At 57.1% G+C, this 20,196-nt stretch overlaps 1 protein-coding gene across 1 annotated transcript; it reads right to left on the bottom strand.

The window, feature by feature from the left end:
- Nucleotides 1-881: 881 nt before the first annotated feature.
- On the bottom strand, nt 882-16,902 carry LOC119258446 (heat shock 70 kDa protein 12B-like). The gene is made up of 12 exons (XM_037526773.1): nt 16,803-16,902; nt 12,221-12,282; nt 10,287-10,384; nt 9,118-9,242; nt 6,212-6,398; nt 5,785-5,889; nt 5,333-5,449; nt 3,306-3,480; nt 2,357-2,443; nt 1,842-1,946; nt 1,478-1,736; nt 882-1,028 (listed from the first exon to the last, which is right to left on the bottom strand). The coding sequence occupies exons 2-12, from the start codon at nt 12,261-12,263 to the stop codon at nt 926-928; spliced, it is 1,404 nt and encodes a 467-aa protein (XP_037382670.1). The 5' UTR covers nt 12,264-12,282; nt 16,803-16,902; the 3' UTR covers nt 882-925.
- Between the last annotated feature and the right edge of the window lie 3,294 nt (nt 16,903-20,196).

Genomic DNA, 20,196 nt, shown 5'->3' with positions numbered 1-20,196 from the left:
ACCTCCGGCCTCTCTAGCAGAGCCCTGCGGGAGGGGGGGGTAGGGGGTACGGAGGGGCGGGGAGGGGAGAGAGCACCGGCCGCTGAGACCACTCCTCCACGGCCCGTGCCCGCCTGGCAACTATAAACTAGCCGATTCGTTGGCAAAACCACAGCCGGGTCCAATGAAGACACTGAGTACTTTCATTGAGGGCTCCTGGCACACTTCACGCGGCCTCTGCCTTCCCGGTATTTACACACACCTCCCTTCCCTCCCATCACGACGTGGAGGGCCTGAGATAAAGCTCTACATTTGTAGATATTAAGCGCTCACTACCATGCAAGTCATTGTGCCCACTCCCTAGATACTCAAGCTCATTAAAATCCTTGACCTTGATGAGTTGGCAACCCAGTACTATCACCCCATTTTAGACACAAGGAACTGAGGCACCAGAGCTTCTTTAACTTAAGATTACACATCATCAGGCCTCCCTGTTGGTGCAGGGGTTAAAGGCAGTGCTATCAAGCTATTAGCAGTGGCCTATTGTAGCATGAATTGGATCCCCGGCCAGGGAGCTGACCCATGTGGCACAGCAGACCTCTCCTGTCTTGCCCACTGCTCCCCTCAGCAGTGTATTTCGATAGATCCACCTGTTCTGTTCCCCACTCTGTCTCTGGTGAATCCTCTCACCCTCCCACCTCTGCACCTCTGGCCTACACCCCAGGCCATACACCCTTGTATGCATAAATAAATTTTAAAAAATTACACATCCCCCCTCCCAGCTCTTAATCACCACTGCACTGCACTGCATCCTCCAGGTTCCGGACAATTCAGGGTCACTTTCCCATGTGAGGATATGTAATTTCCAAGCACTAATAGGAGAAATTATTCCTGCATCTGGGTGTGTATGTGGGGGTGAATGGAGGACCCAAGCTCAGGGACTCACCTATGTGCTGAATGATCCGTTGACGGTGGGCTGAAAGAGCTCGTTCATGGCCTCACTAGTCATCCTGAGCATCCCCTGGGAGGACCACTTCACATAATTCACGCTGTAAGTGTAGGGGGGCAGAGGCCCAGGTGTCAGGGACCTACCCCTGCCTCCAGGGCTGCATATTGGGTGTGATCCCAGCCCCCCTGCAGGGGCCTGAGCCGCTGGCCTGCTTCAGTTCCAGGCGGGAGTCCCAAGGGAGAAGCCCTTTGTCTCCAGGCAGGAGCCAAGAGCATTGGTTGGCATAGTTGCATTGTGTGTGCGGGACAGAGAGGTGTTGGTCCTTCCCCAGGGGCCTGCCTGGGCTTCAGATTCCAGCCGCAGTGCTCATGGGCCTCCCCCTGCCATCGGCCTCCCCCTGCCATCGGGTCTGGCAGTGTGAGCCCAGAGGGGTGGTGGATGAGGTTGGGGATGGATCAGGTGAATAACCTCGACCCCTTGGGGCCCACTCCCTCCCTTGCAGAGGCATTCCCCATCAGCAAACTGGCACATGGAGGTCCCCAGCCCCACCTGCTCCTGCGCAGGGCCGTCTCCACGTTGTGGCCTCGCTGCTTGCGGTAGAAGTCGATGAAGGAGAAGGGCAGAGAGATGTTGAGCCCCCCCACGCGGTGTGGGGCTGCCGTGCGTTTGCGGGCCTCGAAGGCGATAGTCAGATCCACCCAGGCTGCTGGCCGTTGCCTCTTGAAAGTGGCAATGAAATCCTCCCCGAAGATGCGGCCCAGCAGCTGCTCGAAGGCCAGGTCCACCCCCACAGCACCATAGGGGCCACCTGGGTGGGAGGGTGCGAAGGGGGAAGTCAGCACCAAACCTGCGGCCAGGGGACGTCCACGAGGCCAGGGCACGCTGGTTACCCGCAGCCTTGCCCACTACTCACCAGATGCCTTGTAGAGTTCCTTGAGGGTGCCATGGGGCTGCTCCAGCTGGTGCACTGTCAGGTCCACTGTGCCTCCCCCACAGTCTGCCACCATGTAGCGGTCTCCTAGGCGGTGAGTGTGAGTACACCAGTTGCCTGCCTGGCACTTTCAGCCTGTGCCCCCTCAGACTCACCCAGCCTCCAGCCCTGCCCCAGGTCCCAGCTGCCTGCCTGCCAGGGTGTGGGGTGAGGCGCTTCAGGCTTCAGCCCAGGCCACTGGGTGAATGTGGGGGAAAATGGTTCCAGCGGGCTCTGCAATTCCCTCTGTGGAGAATCCCCAGGAGGAAAGGGCGGCAGGACATCGGCTACGAGTGAGTGGCAGCGCAGGTGACGGTGAAGGTACCGCTACATGCGGTGGGTGGAGGAGGGGACCAGTTTTCTAGGGGCTGGTACCGGTTTCAACATCCCCTTCCCCGGGATCAGTATACGGTGTCCCGCAAGGTCCAAGAAATATCCCTCCATCTCTGACTGCCCACCTGCTTGCATCTCTGCCCACAGCTCTCCGACACCTGACTCCACCAGGAATGTACGGCTGTGGCGGGACCTTCGCAGCTGTTCTCGCGCTGGGGGGCACAGCAGGACAATCAGGTTAGAAGGAGGTGCCTCAGCTACCACGTTCAACCCCCACCCCCTGCCAATGCCCTCTGTGAGCACCTGGAGTTGCCAGTGTTCCTGAAACTTCTGCTCCACTTCTAATTGGAGAGAGCAATGCTGAACCCCAAAGGCTCCAAAGAAACTATAGGAGGTAATCTCAGGTGCTAGAGGAGGTATTTCTGGCTCAGGTCAGGGCAAAATCAGGTCAGGAGGGTCTGGAGCTGTGTGTGTGTGTGTGTGTGTGTGTGTGTGTGTGTGTGTGTGTGTGTTTCTAGGGGGATCTGGCGGAGCTTGGGACTTGGCACTTCTCCCTGTTGTGGAGATGGCATCTGGATGGGTGACCGAAGTTGATCATAGCTGTTTCAGTGCCTGGACTGACTGAGGCAGGTGCTTAGGGCTGATTGAGGGGACAGCTGATGTGCCAGGAGGGGGGGGTCAGCTGATCCAGTGGCTGTTTAAGGAAAGTTCCTCAAGCTGCCACCTTGGGCTGAGTGGGGACTGACTCCCACCTTTGTCCATACCAAGCACCTCCACTTAGGCTGGGCTGTGTCTTCTGCTCTCCACTCCCACTCAGGGCTCCCCACCTCAGAGAGTGCTCCCTGGGGCAGGGTGACATCTCTGCCCTCAGTCTGGGTTCCCCCAGGTTAGGGGCTCCTCCCTCACACTGAACTCCACCAGGGATATTTCTGCCCTCTCAGATTGGGTTCCTGCAGGGTTAGGGGTGCTTGCCTTTATGCTGGGTGTAGCTAAGCCGGTGACCTCAGTGACACTTTGACCTTCCAGGGTAACTGCCTCCAAGCCCAACAGTGGGCACCCCCGGGGGTGGCTCACCCTGGCGGAAGCTGGAGTCGATGGAGCGACGCTCACCCAGGCGCCCGTGACCCGGGGCCCGGGTGCTCAAGTCCAGGAGCTGGTGCAGGCGCAGCTTTCGGCAGTAGACAGAGGCAGCCTCGGGCTCCAGGGCGATGAGTAGTTGCTCTGCATCTTCTCTTGACACCAGGCCAGCCTGAAGATGGCGGGCAGGACCAGGGGGCAGCATGAGCTATCACACCTAAGAGGGCACCCAAGGGCAGGGATCCGGGGCCTGTGGGGCTCCTACCTCCTCCCCAAAACACCCCACCGTGCAAAGCCTCCTAGGCCCCTCTATGCTACACAAATTTGAAGCTGCTTCAGCCACCCTGTGACCAGGTACACAGTCATGGCCAGGGACACCATAAGTTGCCCAGGAGGAAGAGACTTCAGAGTGAAAACCTAGAGTGTCTGGGATCTGCCCTCCTGAGCTGCCCAAGGGGCTACAGCAAGGTCCCCTTCATGGGTTTGGGGCTGCCAGCTGAGCACTGGCTGGAACTTCAGTGCTGCACACGCGTGTGCATGTGTGTGCGTGTGTAATAGCTAGGCCACTAATCAGAGGAGAGATGCCGGATCCCCTCTGCCTTACTGAACCCTCTTCCTCCACCAGACAGGTGTCAGACAGTGGCCACAGACTTCCCCTCACAGGAGAACTCTGTTGCAGGGAATGTGATATCCAAGGAAGGAAATGTATCAGTAAAATTCCAGGCACCAAGACAGGCCAGTTGGGGGAGAAAAACTCTTGGGAGCTGTTAACTTCCTGCATCAGGATAGGGGATCCACATGGGAAATACTACATGGTTTCGTGGGATTCCCCAGATTCTGACCAGATGGGGGATGGGGAGGGGATGGGCATGGAGACTTCCTGCCCAGGGCCAGCCCTTCCTGAGCTGGCAGCCAGGGAACAGCGTGGGAGGAAGTTGAGTGGGTAAACTGGCAGGGGGCACTAGGGGGCAGTACTGTTTGTTCTGACTGGGTCCGCTTTCATCCTGGTCTCTGCAGGGGAGTTGCCCACTCTGTTCAGGATTAGCTCCTTCCAGTGACAAGTGAAGGGACTGGGGCATGCCTGGCTCACAGGTGTATGTGTGTGTGGGGGGCCCTGATGTCCTCCCACAGGGCCCAGAGATCCCTTGTGGAGGTCCTAGGGTCTTCCCAAAGGCCCCAGGGGCAAGGCCAAACAATGAGTTTTTCTCTGGTAGTCTGCATCCACCACCCAGCCCCTGTCCATCTCCACTGGAGAGGGAGGTGCCCGTGATGCCCACTCCTTTCTCTAGACCTTTAGGCATCTCTAATGACAGGAAGATCAACAAACACTGTCCAAAATCACCCCCTTTCATAGTCTTATTTTTCTGCTCAAAAACCTACAGTGGTTGGGGCCATTGTGGTGGTGGGTTCTGGAAAATACTGATACCAGCTGAAGTGGTGTTTTGGTGCCCTGCCCAGCTATTGTGAGTGTTGGCTGCTACAGGCTCACAGCCTCCTCCTTTGCAGAAGTGCCCTCAGCTGAGTAGTGACTGCCCCACTTGCTGAGCGGCCCTCCCTGCCAGCAGTCATTGACAGACTGATACAGATGCACAAAAGGCCTGCCGCTTACCCCATCCTGCCAACTCCGGGGTACAATTCTCCCCCCAGAGCTCTCCATGAGATCAGGCGGAGGCTAGAGTCCAGCTGAGACCACATCCCCTTAGCTCTTTCTCTTGTCCTGCTTCCCACACTCCCCTTTCTCCTAATAGCCCTTCTTCAATCCACCACAAGCACAGGAATACAGATCCTAGGCTCTGCTTCTAGAAAACTTGACTTAGGACACTGCTAAGCTGGCCAAGGCTCGACCTCTTGTCCTCTGTCCTCTTCCTGCAGGTTCTACAACCCCCCAAAATGCCCAGCAGGGGAAGGCCCGAGGCCTTCACACAGTGGCTCTGTGGTCCCAAGGGTGATGGGGTGAATGAAGGCATGGGTCTCCCCCTGTGCCTTCCAGAGCCACACCCGCTGCTCTGGCTGCCCATACTCACCAGGTAGGCAGCCTCCCGCATGAACTGCTTGGCCGGCTGTTTCCAGATGGCAGGCACCGTCAGCACCCAGCGCACAGCGTCCTTCCCCGGCAGCGATGGGCACTGCTCTCTCAGCTCCTGGGGCAGGAATGGGTGATGTGGGGAACAACTAGTTTGGGATGGGGGGGTGCCTTCAGCTCCATGGGAGCTGGAGGAACTAATCAAGTCTCAGGAAGGATTTCCCAACTGAGTTGAAAGAATCTGTGATTGCCCCCCTTTTTGCCCCCCAGTATACCATGTATGTCTTGGTGCAGGCCCTTCCAGATAGGAAGGGAAGGGACTGGGGCAGGTGACCTTTGACTTCTGACCATGGCTACCCATAGAATGAAAGGAGGTGGGATGAGAAGGTGGGTGGAGCAGAAAGGAGAGAGTATGGGGCGTCCCCCAGAAGGTAGGGATGGGCCACAGCGCACCTGAAGGGCGTGCTCCTTGAAGAAGTGCAGGGCATGGGCGAATATCTCCAGGGCAGGCATTTTCTTTCCATTTACAGCCTCTAGCTGGGTCTTCAAGGTGAGATCCTGGCAGGGACACAGGGCTGCTCTGCAGGAGGCCACAGCATTGCCCCCACGTCTTTCATAAAAGCACCTCATTTCTTGGTGTTTGAGCAACGCTCCATTGTATCAGTTCGGCTCCCAGCACCAGCCACCCCCTCCAGCCCCAACCCTTCGTAGCTCCGCCCCCGCCCCTGCGAGCTCCGCCCACAACCGGGGCAATCTCTCCTTTAGCCCCGCCCAGGCCCCGCCCAGGCCCCGCCCCGCCTACCTTCTCGTTTCCCACCCTCCTTTAGCCCCGCCCCCGCCCCGGTCCCGCCCAGCCGGCTGGAGCCCGCATGGGGCTTACAGTGGCGCTGTGAATCTTCATCTTGAACTTCTCGAAGTAGAGCCAGTCGCGTGCCTCCTCAGGGTCCAGATCGTGGTAGTAATCCCGGGCCGTGTAGCCAAAGCTGTGAAAGGCACCCTCCGGCGTCAGCAGCAAGCAGGTAGGGGTCTTCTGGTGGGCTACACCTGGGTCCCCGCCCTCCCATTTCCTGCGGGGACACAGTGCTGTCAGTGCGGTCAGCTGCACCCCTCGCCCCGTGGGGCTGGCCCTGCAGCTGGGACCAGCTGGCTCTGTGACCTTGTGCAGACCACTTAGCTTCCCAGCTTCTTCTTCCCGCCTGTAAAATGGAAGGAGTAATAGCACCTACCTCTAAGGGCTGTCGTGAAGATGGTGCTTGGTATCCACGTAAGTCTCCAGCAATGCTGCTCATGGGATCTTCCCCATCCATGGGGCCCCTGACATCCTCAGAACTACTGCCCTCCCGTGAGGTCACCAACCTTACCTCTCTGCACCCATAAAAGCAGCAGCAAGCCATCATCCATCTGCCTGGTCCAGTCTCCTGGTGTGTTTCTCCAGGACCCTAGCAGAGGCCTTTTTCCAGGCAGCCAAGCTCCTTTCAAGGCTTTTCAAGACCATTCCTATCTGATCCACCTTGGCACTACACCCCAGTTGACTACATTTCAGGCAGGGTCCCAAAACCTAAATGAGATTTCAAACTTCCCAATTCCAAAGGCACCATTGGAATCTCCTCCACCATCGGAATCTTCTACTTAGAACCCCTGCCCAGTTCATTAGCTTGGCATATCCTTCCCTTCCTCTGCCTTCTCTGATACCCTAACCCCTCTAGGCCAAGTTCACCACTACAGCCTTTTGGGGAAGAAGCTGAGAATCCGGCAGCAGGAACAGCATGTGCAAAGGCTCAGAGGTATGAAAGAGCAAGTAGAAGAGCCATTGGTTGGCTCCATATGCAGCAGGAGAAAACACAGTAATGTGAATGTTAGGTAAGGAAGAGCATCACCTGCCATATCAGAATTCTATCTTGTTGCATTTTAAATCAGAGAGTGAAGAGGTAGGACCACAATTGCTTTTAGAAAGATCACTAGTCCCCAGGTAGCAAAAGACTGGAGGCGAGGGAGGATGGAGAAGGAAAACCCGGGAGGAGCACATTGCAGCCATCTGGGGTGCAATGAGGGGGGCTGAACATCGGGGTGGTGGCCGTGGGGAGGGGTGGACGGATATTCCACAGATATTACGGAGACACAGAAATGACAGGGCTTGGTGGCTGGTAGGGGCTGACAGGGAGGGCTTGGGAAAAGGCCAGGATGTTCCTCAGTACTTCCTGTGATTACCACCTCCCCAGGTAGAGACAGTGTCCCTTTATGTGTCCTCGGCCCGAGCATGGGCCCAGCATGGCCTCAGCAGTATGCGCAGAGGAGTGTACTAGCTGGGATGCCCTGTAGCTCTGAGGGGGCCAGTGGTGCCCAGAGCCTTTGTGGCCTCATGCAGGGAAGAGAGTAAGGAGAGGATGGTCCAGGCTCACACAGGTCAAGTCCCTTCTAGCTTTGGGTCACTTAACTTCTGTGTGTCCCCCCAGCCATCGGGAAGCCGTTCTGACTACCCAAGCTAGAGACAGGGTTGGAGCTGTGTGTGGGGGGGGGGGGGGGGGGGGGGGGCGGGAGGGCGCAGGGCGGGGGTGTCTTCTATAGCGCCACCTACAGGCCACAGCCACACTAAACTACTTTCAAGAGATCAGGGTTTGCGGTCTGGAGGGGAGTGTCAAATATTTTGTTTAAACAAAACTTGGGGACATCAGAATGGATTTTTTTAACATCTGTCTGTGTGGCTTGTCAACTCAGTTAACCCTCTGATGCTTCATTCCCTTGTTTTTCATTTGAGATGGTGGACTTAGGAATCTGCCTCTAGGAATCTACCCCATAGAAATGCCAGCACAAGTACTCAAAGAAGGACATTCCTGCAGTGTGTTGTGTAACAGTGAAAAATCAGAGGAAAAAGAAAACTCTCAAACTATCAATAGCACAATGGATGCATTAGGACATCTATACTGTGGAATAATACTATGCAACAATTAAAAGAAAGTGGTGGCTCTCTATGTATTGACATGGCAATCTATAAAACAGTGTTGAAAGTTTAAAATAAGGCAAGAGGGGGCCTCCCCTGGTGGTGCAGCGGTTAAACGCTGGGCTGCGGGCAGCCTCGCAGCGCCGGTTCATTCCCTGGCCGCCGGCGAGGGTCCCACAAAAAAAAATAATAAATAAGGCAAGTTATATGATATCATATATATGCGCACGTACGTGTGTATATGTATAATATATCCCAGAAAAAGACTTCTGTATGTTCCTATTATATTATATCTCAATAAAATAATTTAATTTTTGTTTTTTTTTTTTTTTTTTAAAGATTTTATTTATTCATTTATACAAGCACTGGGTACAGTCAGAAGCACGGGAGGGTGAGAGAATTCACCAGAGCCAGAGCAGGGAGCAGAGCAGGCAGAAGGACCGAAGTACACTGCTGAGGGGAGCAGCGGGCGGCAGGAGAGGTCTGCGCGCCATGTGGGACCCTCCTCCGGTGGCCGGGGAGCAGCCGGGGATCGAACTGGTGCTGCAGAGGCTGTAGGCAGCTTCGCAGCCCAGCGCTCAACCGCTGCACCACCTGGGAGGCCCTTGTTTTATTTTTTCAAGAAAAGGTTTTAAATTAAAAACAAAGCCCAACATTTCCGGGGGAGGACAGGGAGCTGCTCCCATTGAGGTGGGGCCCAGGTCCCTGACCCATCCTTTGACCTTCTGCCCCATCAGGGAGCCCTCCCGCCAGATAGAGGTAGGAGTCTTGGTCCATCTTAGGGAATGAGGACCGCCCCCACTGCCGGCCCCCAAACATACACACTCTCCCAGTGCAGACAGCCTCACCTCATCATGTGGATGGCCTCAGGGTCGCTGGCAAAGCTGAAGGCATAGCCACTGGATGTGGTACCAAAGTCGATGGCTACCACCACGGAGAAAGGAGCCTGCTGGGGGGTTCGGGCCTCAGGCTTCTGCAAGGGCAAGATCTATGGTCAGGGAACAGCTCGCAGGGCAGGCTGCGGGAGCCCCTTCTGCTGGCTGTGGCTCAGCCCAGTCCACCCCACGCGCTGGCTGTCTGCTAGGCTGCCCCCATCCCCTCTTAGGCTAAGCCTGGAGATGCCAACTGTTCAGAAGGCCCAAGGCCTCTTGGGTAGCCCCATGCAGGTTTTGGCTCCAGCTCCCGCTTTCCTGCTCCTGCTTCTCTACCTACCGTCTGCCTAGACTGCCTCCGCCCCACCCACAAATCACTCCAATCGACTGCCTAGCACCAGCCAGCGTCCAGCTGGGAGCAATTGTGCGTCTTTTGCAGCTTCCTAGCACATGGACCTGCGTATACTTGACCCTTTCACTCTCTGCGGTCAGTGACATAACCAGACCCTGTCTGGCTCTGTGGCAGAGCAGAGAGGCCCAGGCACAAGCCCACAGTGGCCCCTGCTTTCTCCAGGTCAGGCCTGGGATCCCTGAGAACAAGAGGGTCAGCAGGTTGGATCTCTCGGATGAAGTTCATCCTAGGTGGGGTCACCCAAGGCTATGTTTTGGGTATTTCAAACTTACAGTTTCCAATTTTTTTTTTTCTTTGGCAACACACCTCCTCTTCCACAGACAAATCTTATATTATGGGAGTCGACAGGAAGGGGAGCAACTCTGGAAAGTCCAGTGCTCCTAGAGCCTAGAAAAACTACTGGCTCAGCTGTACACTTGCCCCGGACAGGCCAGCTGCAATACTCCCTCCTGCCATCCTGGGGGAGGTTTCTGAGCATTGGTTACCTGAGCTCACCTCAGTAGAACTGTTACCTAGTTTGGGTGTTGGTTACCTCAACAGAACTGTCCTCCCTACTCTCCAGGGCCACCGACAGCTAACGCTTCCTGGGAAGCATGACCACAGGTGCAGGAGGAGGGGCATGGTGGTGCTCCTGCCCTGCCCAGGCCCTGCCAGGGGTCTGCCTGACAGCCGGCCTTGCTCTCTGGACCCACCACCACGTCACCCACAACTCTGATCCCTGCTCTGGGCTTACTGGAGATTGCGAAGGTGTGAGGGGGGCAATGCCACAGCTTTCCTGGGTCCTCGGGGAGCCGGGAGGGCTGGGTACTGGGGAGCGCTCTGGGCTGGAGCCTGGAAAGAGAGGACAAGTCACTCTGGCACAGCAGGGAGCTGGCGGCCAAGTCCCAGGTTGGCACTGGGAAGTTCCCCATCAACCCTTGCTCCATCAGGCAAGGGCACCCTGCTGGGGGGAGGGGCATGAGGGGAAAGAGAAGGAAGAGGGTGTTGGAAAGGGGTGGACTGAAGGTCAGTTGTCAGGAAGAGACAATCTATACCTGGAGGGTGACCCACGTCTCATCTGGGAACTCACGGTCTCGCCCCCAGCATCCCTCAGATACACTGGGGGAGGGGAGAGACAGAGAACCATTGTGGGGTGTGGGGGAGACTGAGTTCAGAGAAAGAAAAGCAGGAGAGATGGGGCCCGGTGAGTTCCTGGGGTGGGGGTGGGAGGCTGGAGAAACCAGAAAAGCTGGGGGAACCACAGCCTAACCTCATGGGAGGTGGGGCTGCTCCCCTCCCCTCTAAAATTCACTCACATGTTTTTTTTTTTTTAAAGAGGCATGTATTTTTATTTATTTATTTTAAAGATTTATTTATTTATACAAGCAGTGGGTACAGTCAGAAGTGCGGGAGGGTGAGAGAATTCACCAGAGCCAGAGCGGGGAGCAGAGCAGGCAGAAGGAACGAAGTACACTGCTGAGGGGAGCAGCGGGCGGCAGGAGAGGTCTACATGCCATGCGGGACCCTCCTCCGGTGGCCGGGGAGCAGCCGGGGATCGAACCGGTGCTGCAGAGGCTGCGGGCAGCTTCACAACCCAGCGCTCAACCGCTGCGCCACCGGGAGGCCCCACTCACATGTTTCTAATTAGGACCTGAGGGAGCTGACCCCTTCCCTCCTCCCAAGGGCCACAGACAGGCCCAGCTGGCTGTCTGGTAAGTATGGCGGGGAGAGAGGGCGGCACCTCCCCCAGCCCTGAGCAGAGGGGTGTCCACCACACTAGGAAACTGGATTCTGAGTTCCCCTCCCCCACAGCACACACACCTGGAGCCAACATTCGGGGGTCAGAGGCCCCCCTGATACCCTCTCTAGGCACAGGACTGAGCAGGATCATTGGCGGAAGAAAGCAGGACAGCCCCAGAAGGCAGCCCAGGCCCGGCTGGAGGCTCAGGCAGCTCAGGTATAGGCTGGGTTCCAGTGACCACCCTGGTTTTTGCCTCTGCAGATTTTACTGGGGCTGCCCTGAGATTCAGCAGGAGACAGAATGGGGGCCAGCGTGAAGATCCATGAATAAATTGAACAGACCAATGGTTTCAGGCTGAGCCAGAACCGGGTCTATCATCCTCAGTAGCTGCCTTGTCCTGTGGCCCTACACAGGTCTAGTCCCCCCAGGCCTGGGGGAACCCTGGAACATATGTGGGGATTGGGGCATTATGGGAGCTTTAGGAAGTGCTGGAGGAACAGGGGATGGTGGTCACATTCCCAGACAGCCAGTGCAGGCTTGGGCGCTGACTCCGGTTCCAGATTGAAGGGCCAAGCTGGTGTGGCTTGAGCCTGGGAAGGGAGGCAGGAAGGAAGGGCCCAGCCCGCCAGGTCTTTGTGAATGGACTTCCTGAGGAGTGTCCCTCCTGCCTCCTGGCCTCCCACCCCCGCAGAGAACCCAGAGCCTGCTCCCAGACCAGGCCACAGGCAGACACGCACACATGCGCACGCACACATGCACACACGCACACACACACACGCATGTGCACGTGTGCGCGTGCACACACACTCTCGTAGAGATCTCACCCACAGACAGACAACATGTACACAGAGGTTGTGCACACAGGGTCCTGTGCACACAGTCCCTCCCTGCACACCGATCACTTACACACACTCAGGAGGTTCTGTGAATGGCGGGGGGTGTCTTACCGATGTACAGTCCCTGCAGGCCCACCTCTGGGACAGCCAGCATCTTTGCAGGCCCTGCGGCTCTGAACGGGAACAGACAAGCAGAACAGCATTTATTTGTTCCTTTGTTCCCTCACTGAATGTTTATTTACTTACTTTTGGCTGGAGTCCTTTGAAGCAAATCCCAGACATTGTTGTTTCACCTATAAATTCTTCAGTCTGCCTCTCTAACACATAAAGCCTTAGAGAGCACTGCCAACACCGTCATCACGTTACCAGAACGAACCCTGATTCCTTCATCTCATCTAAGGTGCAAGTCCCACAGTCCCTGCCTGTCTCAAAGATATTTTTGTTTCATTGTTGTGTTGGAATCAGGGTGCTCCTACCTGTTTTCAGGTGCCCTCTCTGTGCCAAGTGCTCGGGGACACCCCCACCCAAAGAGACACTGTGCCTGACCAGGGACCCACAGCCAGGCAGGGTGCCCAGCAGCATCAGGGAGTCACACAGGTCAACTTGAGGTTACAAGTGGAGGTCTCGGCTGGGTACAGCTGGGCAGAAAGGGGAGCAGGGCGAGGCGGCCAAGGGGCCGGGGTGGGCTCACCCTCAGGGAGACCCTGGTGGTCTATTTTGGATTTGGATTTAAATGAAGGGCAACAGCAAGTCTTGAAAGGTTTGAAGTGGCAGAATGGGGGCGAGGATGTGGCTAAATTTACATTTTTGAAATTGCATTTTGAAAAGTCCCTCTGGCTGCATGGAGAGGGGATGCAGAGGGACAAGAGGGAAGCAGGAGGCTGTCAGGGCCCCAGGGACAGATGGTGGCGGCAGCTGTGTGCCTTGAGATCGAAGCGCAGACGTTAAAGAGACAGGTTAAAACCGACAGGGCTGATGTGCGGACTGGGTGTGGGGGGTTAGGGAGAAGATCTGAAGGTTTTGCCACTGGTTCACGCTGGGAGAAGGACAGTGCCACAGACAACACTGGAGGAGGGTGGGCAGGCGGAGGACGAGGGGGCAGAGCTCTGGTGCAGTTTCCAAGCTGTGGAGAGAATGTACCAGGGAGCCAGGTGATACGTGATCTAGAGGTCAGAGAGGGCTCCAAGGTGCAGCAATGCGCTGGGGGTCACTGTCAAGGATGGCTTGGCAGAGGGCAGAGTGGAGGAAGGGCCAGGAGGAGAGAGCTGACCCGAGGAAGGACACCGGGGCTCTGCTGTGATCCCATGAAGATCATGAGAGACGGACGTGAAGCTCGATGCCTGGGAGAGGTTGTTCTGTGAGACTGGAAACACCACATTTCAATGGAATGATGGTGATGGGAGTTGGGGAGGCTTAGGGGAGTTGGTGCAGAGGAGAGGACAGAGCTAGCACATCTGAGGAGGGTGCTGAGATGGGCAGCTGGTGGGCGGGCAGTAGCTGGAGGACTAGGAAGCTTGAGGGGGGCGAGGAGGGCTTTTGCTTTCTTTGCTAAGATGAGGGGAGCTTGAGCTTGTGTCTGTGAAGTTCTGGGGGCAGACTAGAGGCAGCTAGAGGGCAGCTTTGTCCTCAGGGTGGTCTCAAGATGACAGCGCTGGCATCCCCTGGGGGCCTGCTAGAAATGCAGACCTTCAGGTCCACGCTACTGTCCTTAGCTGTGGACCTTGGTGGCCCCCTAAACAACAGTGGGGCCTGCCCACAGCCCACTCCCTCTTGTGGCCAGTGACCCAGTCAGGAAGTTTTGTTAAAACACAGGCAGATAGAAATGGGCACTGACACACACACACACACACGTTCACGCACACACAACCCAGCTCCTTTATGGAAAGACACTAGACATGTCCTTTGCAGAATATTCCCAAGCGGCCAGCACCATGGAGCTTTCCAGACATACTGTCCTGTCATTTTAGGTGTACAATTGGGTGCCCAGGAATCAGAATCAGGAGAAAAATAGAGGCTGGTTGTAAGCACTCACACAGCAGCCAGGTGATGCTGAGAAAAGGCAAAGCAAATGAGAGGCAGGGACAGAAACCAGTGCAGGGTGACCGAGGGGTGTGCTGGAGGCGGTTCCTCCCAGAAAGCAAGCCCCGATTGTGGAGGTCCCTTTCCAATTCCACACATAACCACATTGGTTGGTAGCTTGAAATCAGCCATGGTGGGAGTATTTACACCACAGACATTGGCAAGCGCTGTAAGTCAGGGTTTTCTCCCTTGGGAGAGGGACTGCAAAGCACTTACTAGCACATCACTGGACAGAGGCCACAAGGGAAAAGCTGGCAGCCCTATTTGTACATTGTTTTGATTCTTCTGTAAACTAACTGAGCATTTCTTTGTGCCAGATTCTGCCCAAAGTGCCGGGGAAACACTTTGTTGAATGAATGAATGGCCATTCTGGAACAAGGCTATTTATTTTATCTAGAGGAGAAACCATTTAAAACCTCCAGGAAAAAGAGACTCAGGCGTCATCCCTCAAGCTGGATTCCATGTCCAAACAGTATGATATCATCTCCCCTGTCCTCTGGAGCTTGTCCAGCCTATCACACTCCCATATCTGAGTGTGTGACACACTGAGTGCCCCACTCTGAGGTCTCAGGGCTGCCAAGGGCCTATTACTGCTCCTGGTTGCAGGGTATCATGTCACCTCTCTGTGCCTCAGTGTCCTTTCCTTTAAAATGGGCCACACAGGGGACTGGTGAGAATCAACTCCAGGTGAGGAAGGTGGCTGACAAAGGTAGGGAGTTGTACTGGTATGAGCAGTGTTCCTGTCATCATGTGCATTTTGGAGTCATCAAGACTTTTACTGTAGTCATTCTGCGTTCCTAAGGGAGGGAGGGAGGACCTGGAGCCATTTATATTAACAGAGGATCCTACTGATTCCCTGAGACGTGGAGCTAGAAGAGGGTGGCAGCCATGCAGGCATGTACACATCGCCAGATAAGTCTTTGGGGGCCCCCTCTCCCCATGCATAAACACCCAGATACCCAAAAACACTGAAGGAGATTGCTAATCATGGGGCTCAGGACAACCTCAGCTCCCAAAAGCTACATCTGGGCAGAGACTACAGCTGGAAACGGGGGAGGTAGACCACCCCTGCCCCATTTCAATTTGGTGATGTTTATGGGTTTCAGAATAATTGGGTGGAGTAGTTCGATTTACACAGAAAGTAACTTCATTTCCTGGCTACAAGCACATGCTAAACCCTGGCCCTGATATGACCTCAATCCTCCCCCCAGATAGACCCTTATCCCTGCCCATGAACTGACCCCTAGTCCTTGGTCTCTCACTGACCTCTAATCTTCAGTTTCATCCTGACCCTTGGCCCTGATCTCTGCCCAAGAGGGATGGCCTATCAGTCACTGGGGACCAGGAAGGGTGTGACTGAGTAGGGATTGGAAACTGAAGACTCTCCAGCGTGCCCCTACACTCACAGGAACCCAGGACTTTTTGCCCAATGGAGAGGGTTGGAGGCATTAGAATTGGCATTAACCCCAGAGTCCTGGGGGGCCTGCGGTATTGCTGGATTTCAGTGCTTCACACATACCTGTTCTCTGCCCATGAGGACAAAGACCCAGACTGCCTCCTCTCTCCCAAGGGACAAAATCCTTTCGCTGGGACCCTGCCTCTTCCATCCACTCTAGGTCCTGCCCTCAGTGGGCAGAGAGGCCCCAGATACTTTTTCCAAGCCACAGATCAGGCCACCCAGGGCCCAAGGGACAGATCCAAAACCCCAAGGGCTGCTCCAGCCTGTCTCTGGAGAGCAGCCCCCGGGAAGAGGGGCTCGTGGGTGGCTGTGGAATGGCTGGCACAGGCTGTGCTGGGGCAGGGGTGAGAGAAATGGCCTTCCAGAGCCCCTCCCTGTGTTCAAATTTTCTTTCCATACATCCTGCCCCACCCGGTGGGTGCTCCTCATGGGAGCAGCCAGTTCACAAACAACCTCTGTCCCACAGAGCCCAGGGCCTGGAGCCCCTCCCCACCCTCTGCTCCCAGCCCCCCTTCACCTCCCTTACCTTCTGGGGTTCCAGGGCTGCCTTTGCTCTCAGAGGGAGTCCATGATTTAGAGTTCCCTCCCTCCGCAAGCTTGCTTCACAAACAGGCTCCACTGCCCATGGGGAAGCCCAGATCTCCCCCACCTGGACCCCCCAAGTTGGCCTCACAGAGGGAAAGCAGAGGTCCCTGGTTACACAGCCAGAACTGTGGTACCCCAGTCACCCTCATAGCTTCCTGGAGCACAGGCCCTGGGGTCCCCACTGCCAACAGGAGCTCCGCAACACGCACTCAATCCCAGGTCTCCCAGCCACCCTGTCCTCCACGGACTGGCTCCCTGGAGCGGCCCCCAGCCTTTCATCATGCCCCCACCCCCTGGCACACAGGAGTCTCTCCAACCCCCACGCTCACTAGAGCATGTGTGGGGTCCCGAGTCCCGGATGGGAACCCACAGTCGCTGCCCCAATTGCCTTCCAGAGCCCACAATCCTGCTGGTGAGAGGGGCTCGCTGACCTGTCCCCAACCTGGCCCCCAGGGTCAGGAAGTTTGCGTTGGGGTCTCAGCCCACAGCCCAGGGCGGCAAAGTCTCCACGCCCTTCTCCTCTCGGGGAGCCCTGCAACCGCCTTCCCCGTTCCCCCCTCCAGGACTCACCTCCGCCCTCCCGACAGCTGGACCTCTGTCCAGTCGCTGAGATCCCGGGCCCACGGCCGTGCCCTGCGCGGTGGCCGCAGCCCTCGACGTGCGCCCAGCCCCGCGGCCTCCGGCAGCCGCCCCGCGCCGCCCACCCCGCTCGCCGCCCCCTCCCCCCGGCCGGATGGCCGCGCGCTCCCGGCCCAGATGTGCGAGGCCGGGGCGGGGCCTGGCGGCGCGGGCCTCCGCGGAGGGGCCCGGTCTGGCCCCGCGTCCAGGGCCCCTCCCTGCGCCCCTCCTGCGTCTCGCGGCCAGGCCCCCCACCGCCGCGCCTCCCCCGCCCCGCGAGCAGCCCGGGGGTGGGGGCTGGAGGAGGGCGCGGAGGGGAGGTGGAGGGAGGCGAAGAGGCATTCCAGACCGCTCGTCGGCCTCCCGCGGCCCTGCGGCGGCTGGGCTCCCCCGCCCTAACAGGCTCCAGTTGGGGGCTCAACCTGGGCCAGCCCGTCTGCGAGCTCCCCGTCGCTGCGGGAGAGGGTGCCCTTCTAGACCCCTGCAGTGCACACCTCAGACTGCCACGTCCCTAGACCCAGGCCACCCCCGCCCTAGCCCGGTCCCCTAGGGTCAGAGAGAAGAGGCCAAATCAAGGGTGAGGGAAAAGGCAGGCACCCGGGCCCAGGCTGGGGTCTGGCTGAAGTCTGGAGCAGTGAGGGACGGGTTCTTCCATGTGGGGAGGTGGGGGGAGCTGTTCCACTCCCACAAGGGGCTCATTCAACGCATTATACCTTGTCTGGGAGCATCCAGCCCCTCACGACCTTCTCCCAGTCCTACCTTTTGGAGATGCTGGGTGGTGACCTCCTAACCTGGCTTGCAGGACAGAGACTGTGTTCTCTTCGGCCCCTCTAAAGAAGTTGACTTACTGTTCTGGTAGGGCCTGGACAAAGCCTGACAGAAAGCCTTCTCCTCTGCCCACTGTGCCCCCACAGAGCCTTAGGCTGGGCAGGGGTGGACTAGGGACTAAGGGCTGCTGCTCAGCCCAAGTTTCTTTGTACTAGGGGCCGGGCCTGTCTGCTCCCCTAGCCCTGTTCGTTCTCAGATAAGGTCCCCATAGTTCTTTGAGCACCAAGTGTCATCCTCAACCTTTGCAGGGGCTGTTTTCCCCTCCTGGAAACAGCCCCTCCTCCTCTCTGTCCAGCCAAGAGGCTCCCCAGTTTCAGTGTCACTTGCTAGGCTTATCACTTTAACAGTTAGGGTCTAACCCAGAAAGCCCCTGCAATGAGATCATGGATGGGGGCAGGGTGGGGAGGGGATGCAGCCCCAGCCGCTTGGGGAAATTGGTACCTGGCTGGGAAGCCAGCAGCGTGTCCATCAGCCCTGGACTGAGACTCCAGGGGTGTCTGTGTGTGTGTGTGTGTCCTTGTGTGTCTATGACTGTGCATATATGCATGCCTGTATCCATATGTCTTTCTCGGGACGGCTGTGTGTGTGTGTGTATTGTGTGTGTATGTTGTGTGTATGATATTACGTGAGTCCGTGGGCTGTACCTGAATGTGTGGGTAAGGGCTGAAGGCTCTGGCCCCTCCAACACCTGCCTGCCTCTTGCTTTTCTTTTTTTCCTTCCACCCCGGCTTTTCCTCCACCCCCACTCCCAGCTCCACAGATTGGCTCATCTCTGAGGACCTCAGCAGCAGGCTCTGAGTGGGAGTGAAGACTCAAGGGTGGGGGGCCTCCAGTCCTTGGCACCTGCTGCTAGTTCCCCCCCTTTCAGTTCTCCTCAGCCTGACCCCACCCCTGGGCAGCGTCCAGTCTGATTCAAAGAGGGGGGCGGTGACTAATTCCAGTGACTCCTCCGTCCTCATTAGAGGAAGCTTGATTCAGTTGCCATGAGAAGGTTGAGGCCCAGGTAGACACGGAGGGTCCTGAAGACCCCCTGACCTTCATGTCCCCCTGTGCCCTGACGCCTCCCTCCCTCCCTCCACTCCCACAGCCCAGGGCCCACCCACTGACCTCACCGGCTTCCTGCTTCTGCCTGGCGGGGAAGCAGGAGGAAGGGCCAGGCTTTGAGCATGTCCTCTCTGGGGCAGCCTCTCTCCAGGCCAGGCTTCCCTCTCTGGCCTTTGCTCAGATCGTCTCCCATGGATGCCCTGCTCCCAGCCCCACCCTCCATCTCATCTTGCAACTGGAGGAGCCTCTAAAGTGCAAGCCTGGGCCCGCTCCTACACCCTTACCACGACGCCCCTCCTCATGCCCCCCATTGCCCACAGGGCAGATCCGATGGCCCAGGTTTGGACTGCCCTTGGCCGGCCCCCCAAGCTCTCCTTGCAGCCCGGGCTCTGACCCTGCAGTCTGACATGCCCTTCCTGCACAACCTGCTTCTGCAACGTCTTTCTCTCCCTTGGGTGCTCAGGGAGAAGCTGGACCCTTGGACCCTGTTGTGGGTGCTGTGTCTGCTCGGAGAGCCCTGGACCCTGGTCACCACCAGGCGGGCTTTCAGGAAGACTGGGGTTAGAAGGAAGGCTCACAGCTCCCCTTCGGAGACGCCCAATATGACTGAGTATCAGGCAGTTTTAGGGCTGAGGATGACCCTTGTCTTCAGGGGGTGTCTCTGCTCCACCTAAGCCTGCGTGTGTCGGGGTGGGGGGACGTGGAAAGAGGCTTGTTCACCTGCAGACCTTGCTGAGCATTTCATGGTGTGCTGGTGCCTACCAGGTCCCTACCTTGCCACCTTCCCCACCACCAAGCCTTGGTGGGAGGCCTCTCCACCTTCACCCTCAGATGGCAAAGTTGAGCCTTGGAGCAGGGCACTGTCTAGCTCAGGCTGGCCGCCCTCAGCGCCTCTGCTCTTGCTTGCACCACCTGTTACAAGAGGCTGGTGAAGGGAGGATGGAAACTGGGTGCCCAGAAGTGGCCTCCCTGGATGCTTGTCCATCCCTTCCTGGAGACAGGAGGTGGGTGGCTCCTGGGACAGAGGCCCCTAGAATGTTCCTCTTCCAGATTCCTGAGGTTCCAGCTTCCTTCCAGGAACTACTCTGCCTGCCCCGCCCCGCTGAACTTCCTCTCTGTGGACCACTGCCTCAGTCCGCATCATTTTCCTCACCGGGGATAGGCATGTGGGAAGCCAGTCCATGGCCAGGAGTTCAAGACTCAGCCTTTGGTGCCCTGCCCTGCTCTTTCATGGCAGCAGGTGCTTCTCCTTCATTAAAAAGAAGCACCCTGTTGCCACAGGAGCTTTGTTGCCGCTTAGCAGTGGGACCATGATGAGGGGCACAGCAGTCGTGGAGCAGGTTTGCAAGGCAAGACTCTGCTACTTGAGCAGAAGTTCTTGTGCCATTTATTGAAAGCACACAGGCTAATAAAAGCCAATCATGCGACAATGGTATGAGGAATAAAGTCCGGAGCGGGGGATTGGAATGGGGGA

This window comes from Talpa occidentalis, unplaced genomic scaffold, assembly GCF_014898055.3.
Source record: "Talpa occidentalis isolate TD23 unplaced genomic scaffold, MPIMG_talOcc4v2.1 talOcc4.427, whole genome shotgun sequence".
NCBI lineage: Eukaryota > Metazoa > Chordata > Mammalia > Eulipotyphla > Talpidae > Talpa > Talpa occidentalis.
The sequence above is the reverse complement of the archived record's forward strand: the minus strand, read 5'-3'. Positions and strand labels throughout refer to the sequence as shown.

Bases quoted from the DNA above. Each gene is read 5' to 3' on its own strand.
- LOC119258446 (XM_037526773.1), bottom strand. From the start codon at position 12,263: ATGCTGGCTGTCCCAGAGGTGGGCCTGCAGGGACTGTACATCG. The intron at 5,450-5,784 runs GTGCGCTGTGGC...TTCCTGCCCCAG, and splicing joins TCAAGGAGCACGCCCTTCAG to GAGCTGAGAGAGCAGTGCCC. The intron at 1,737-1,841 runs GTGAGTAGTGGG...CCTCCCACCCAG, and splicing joins GGAACTCTACAAGGCATCTG to GTGGCCCCTATGGTGCTGTG.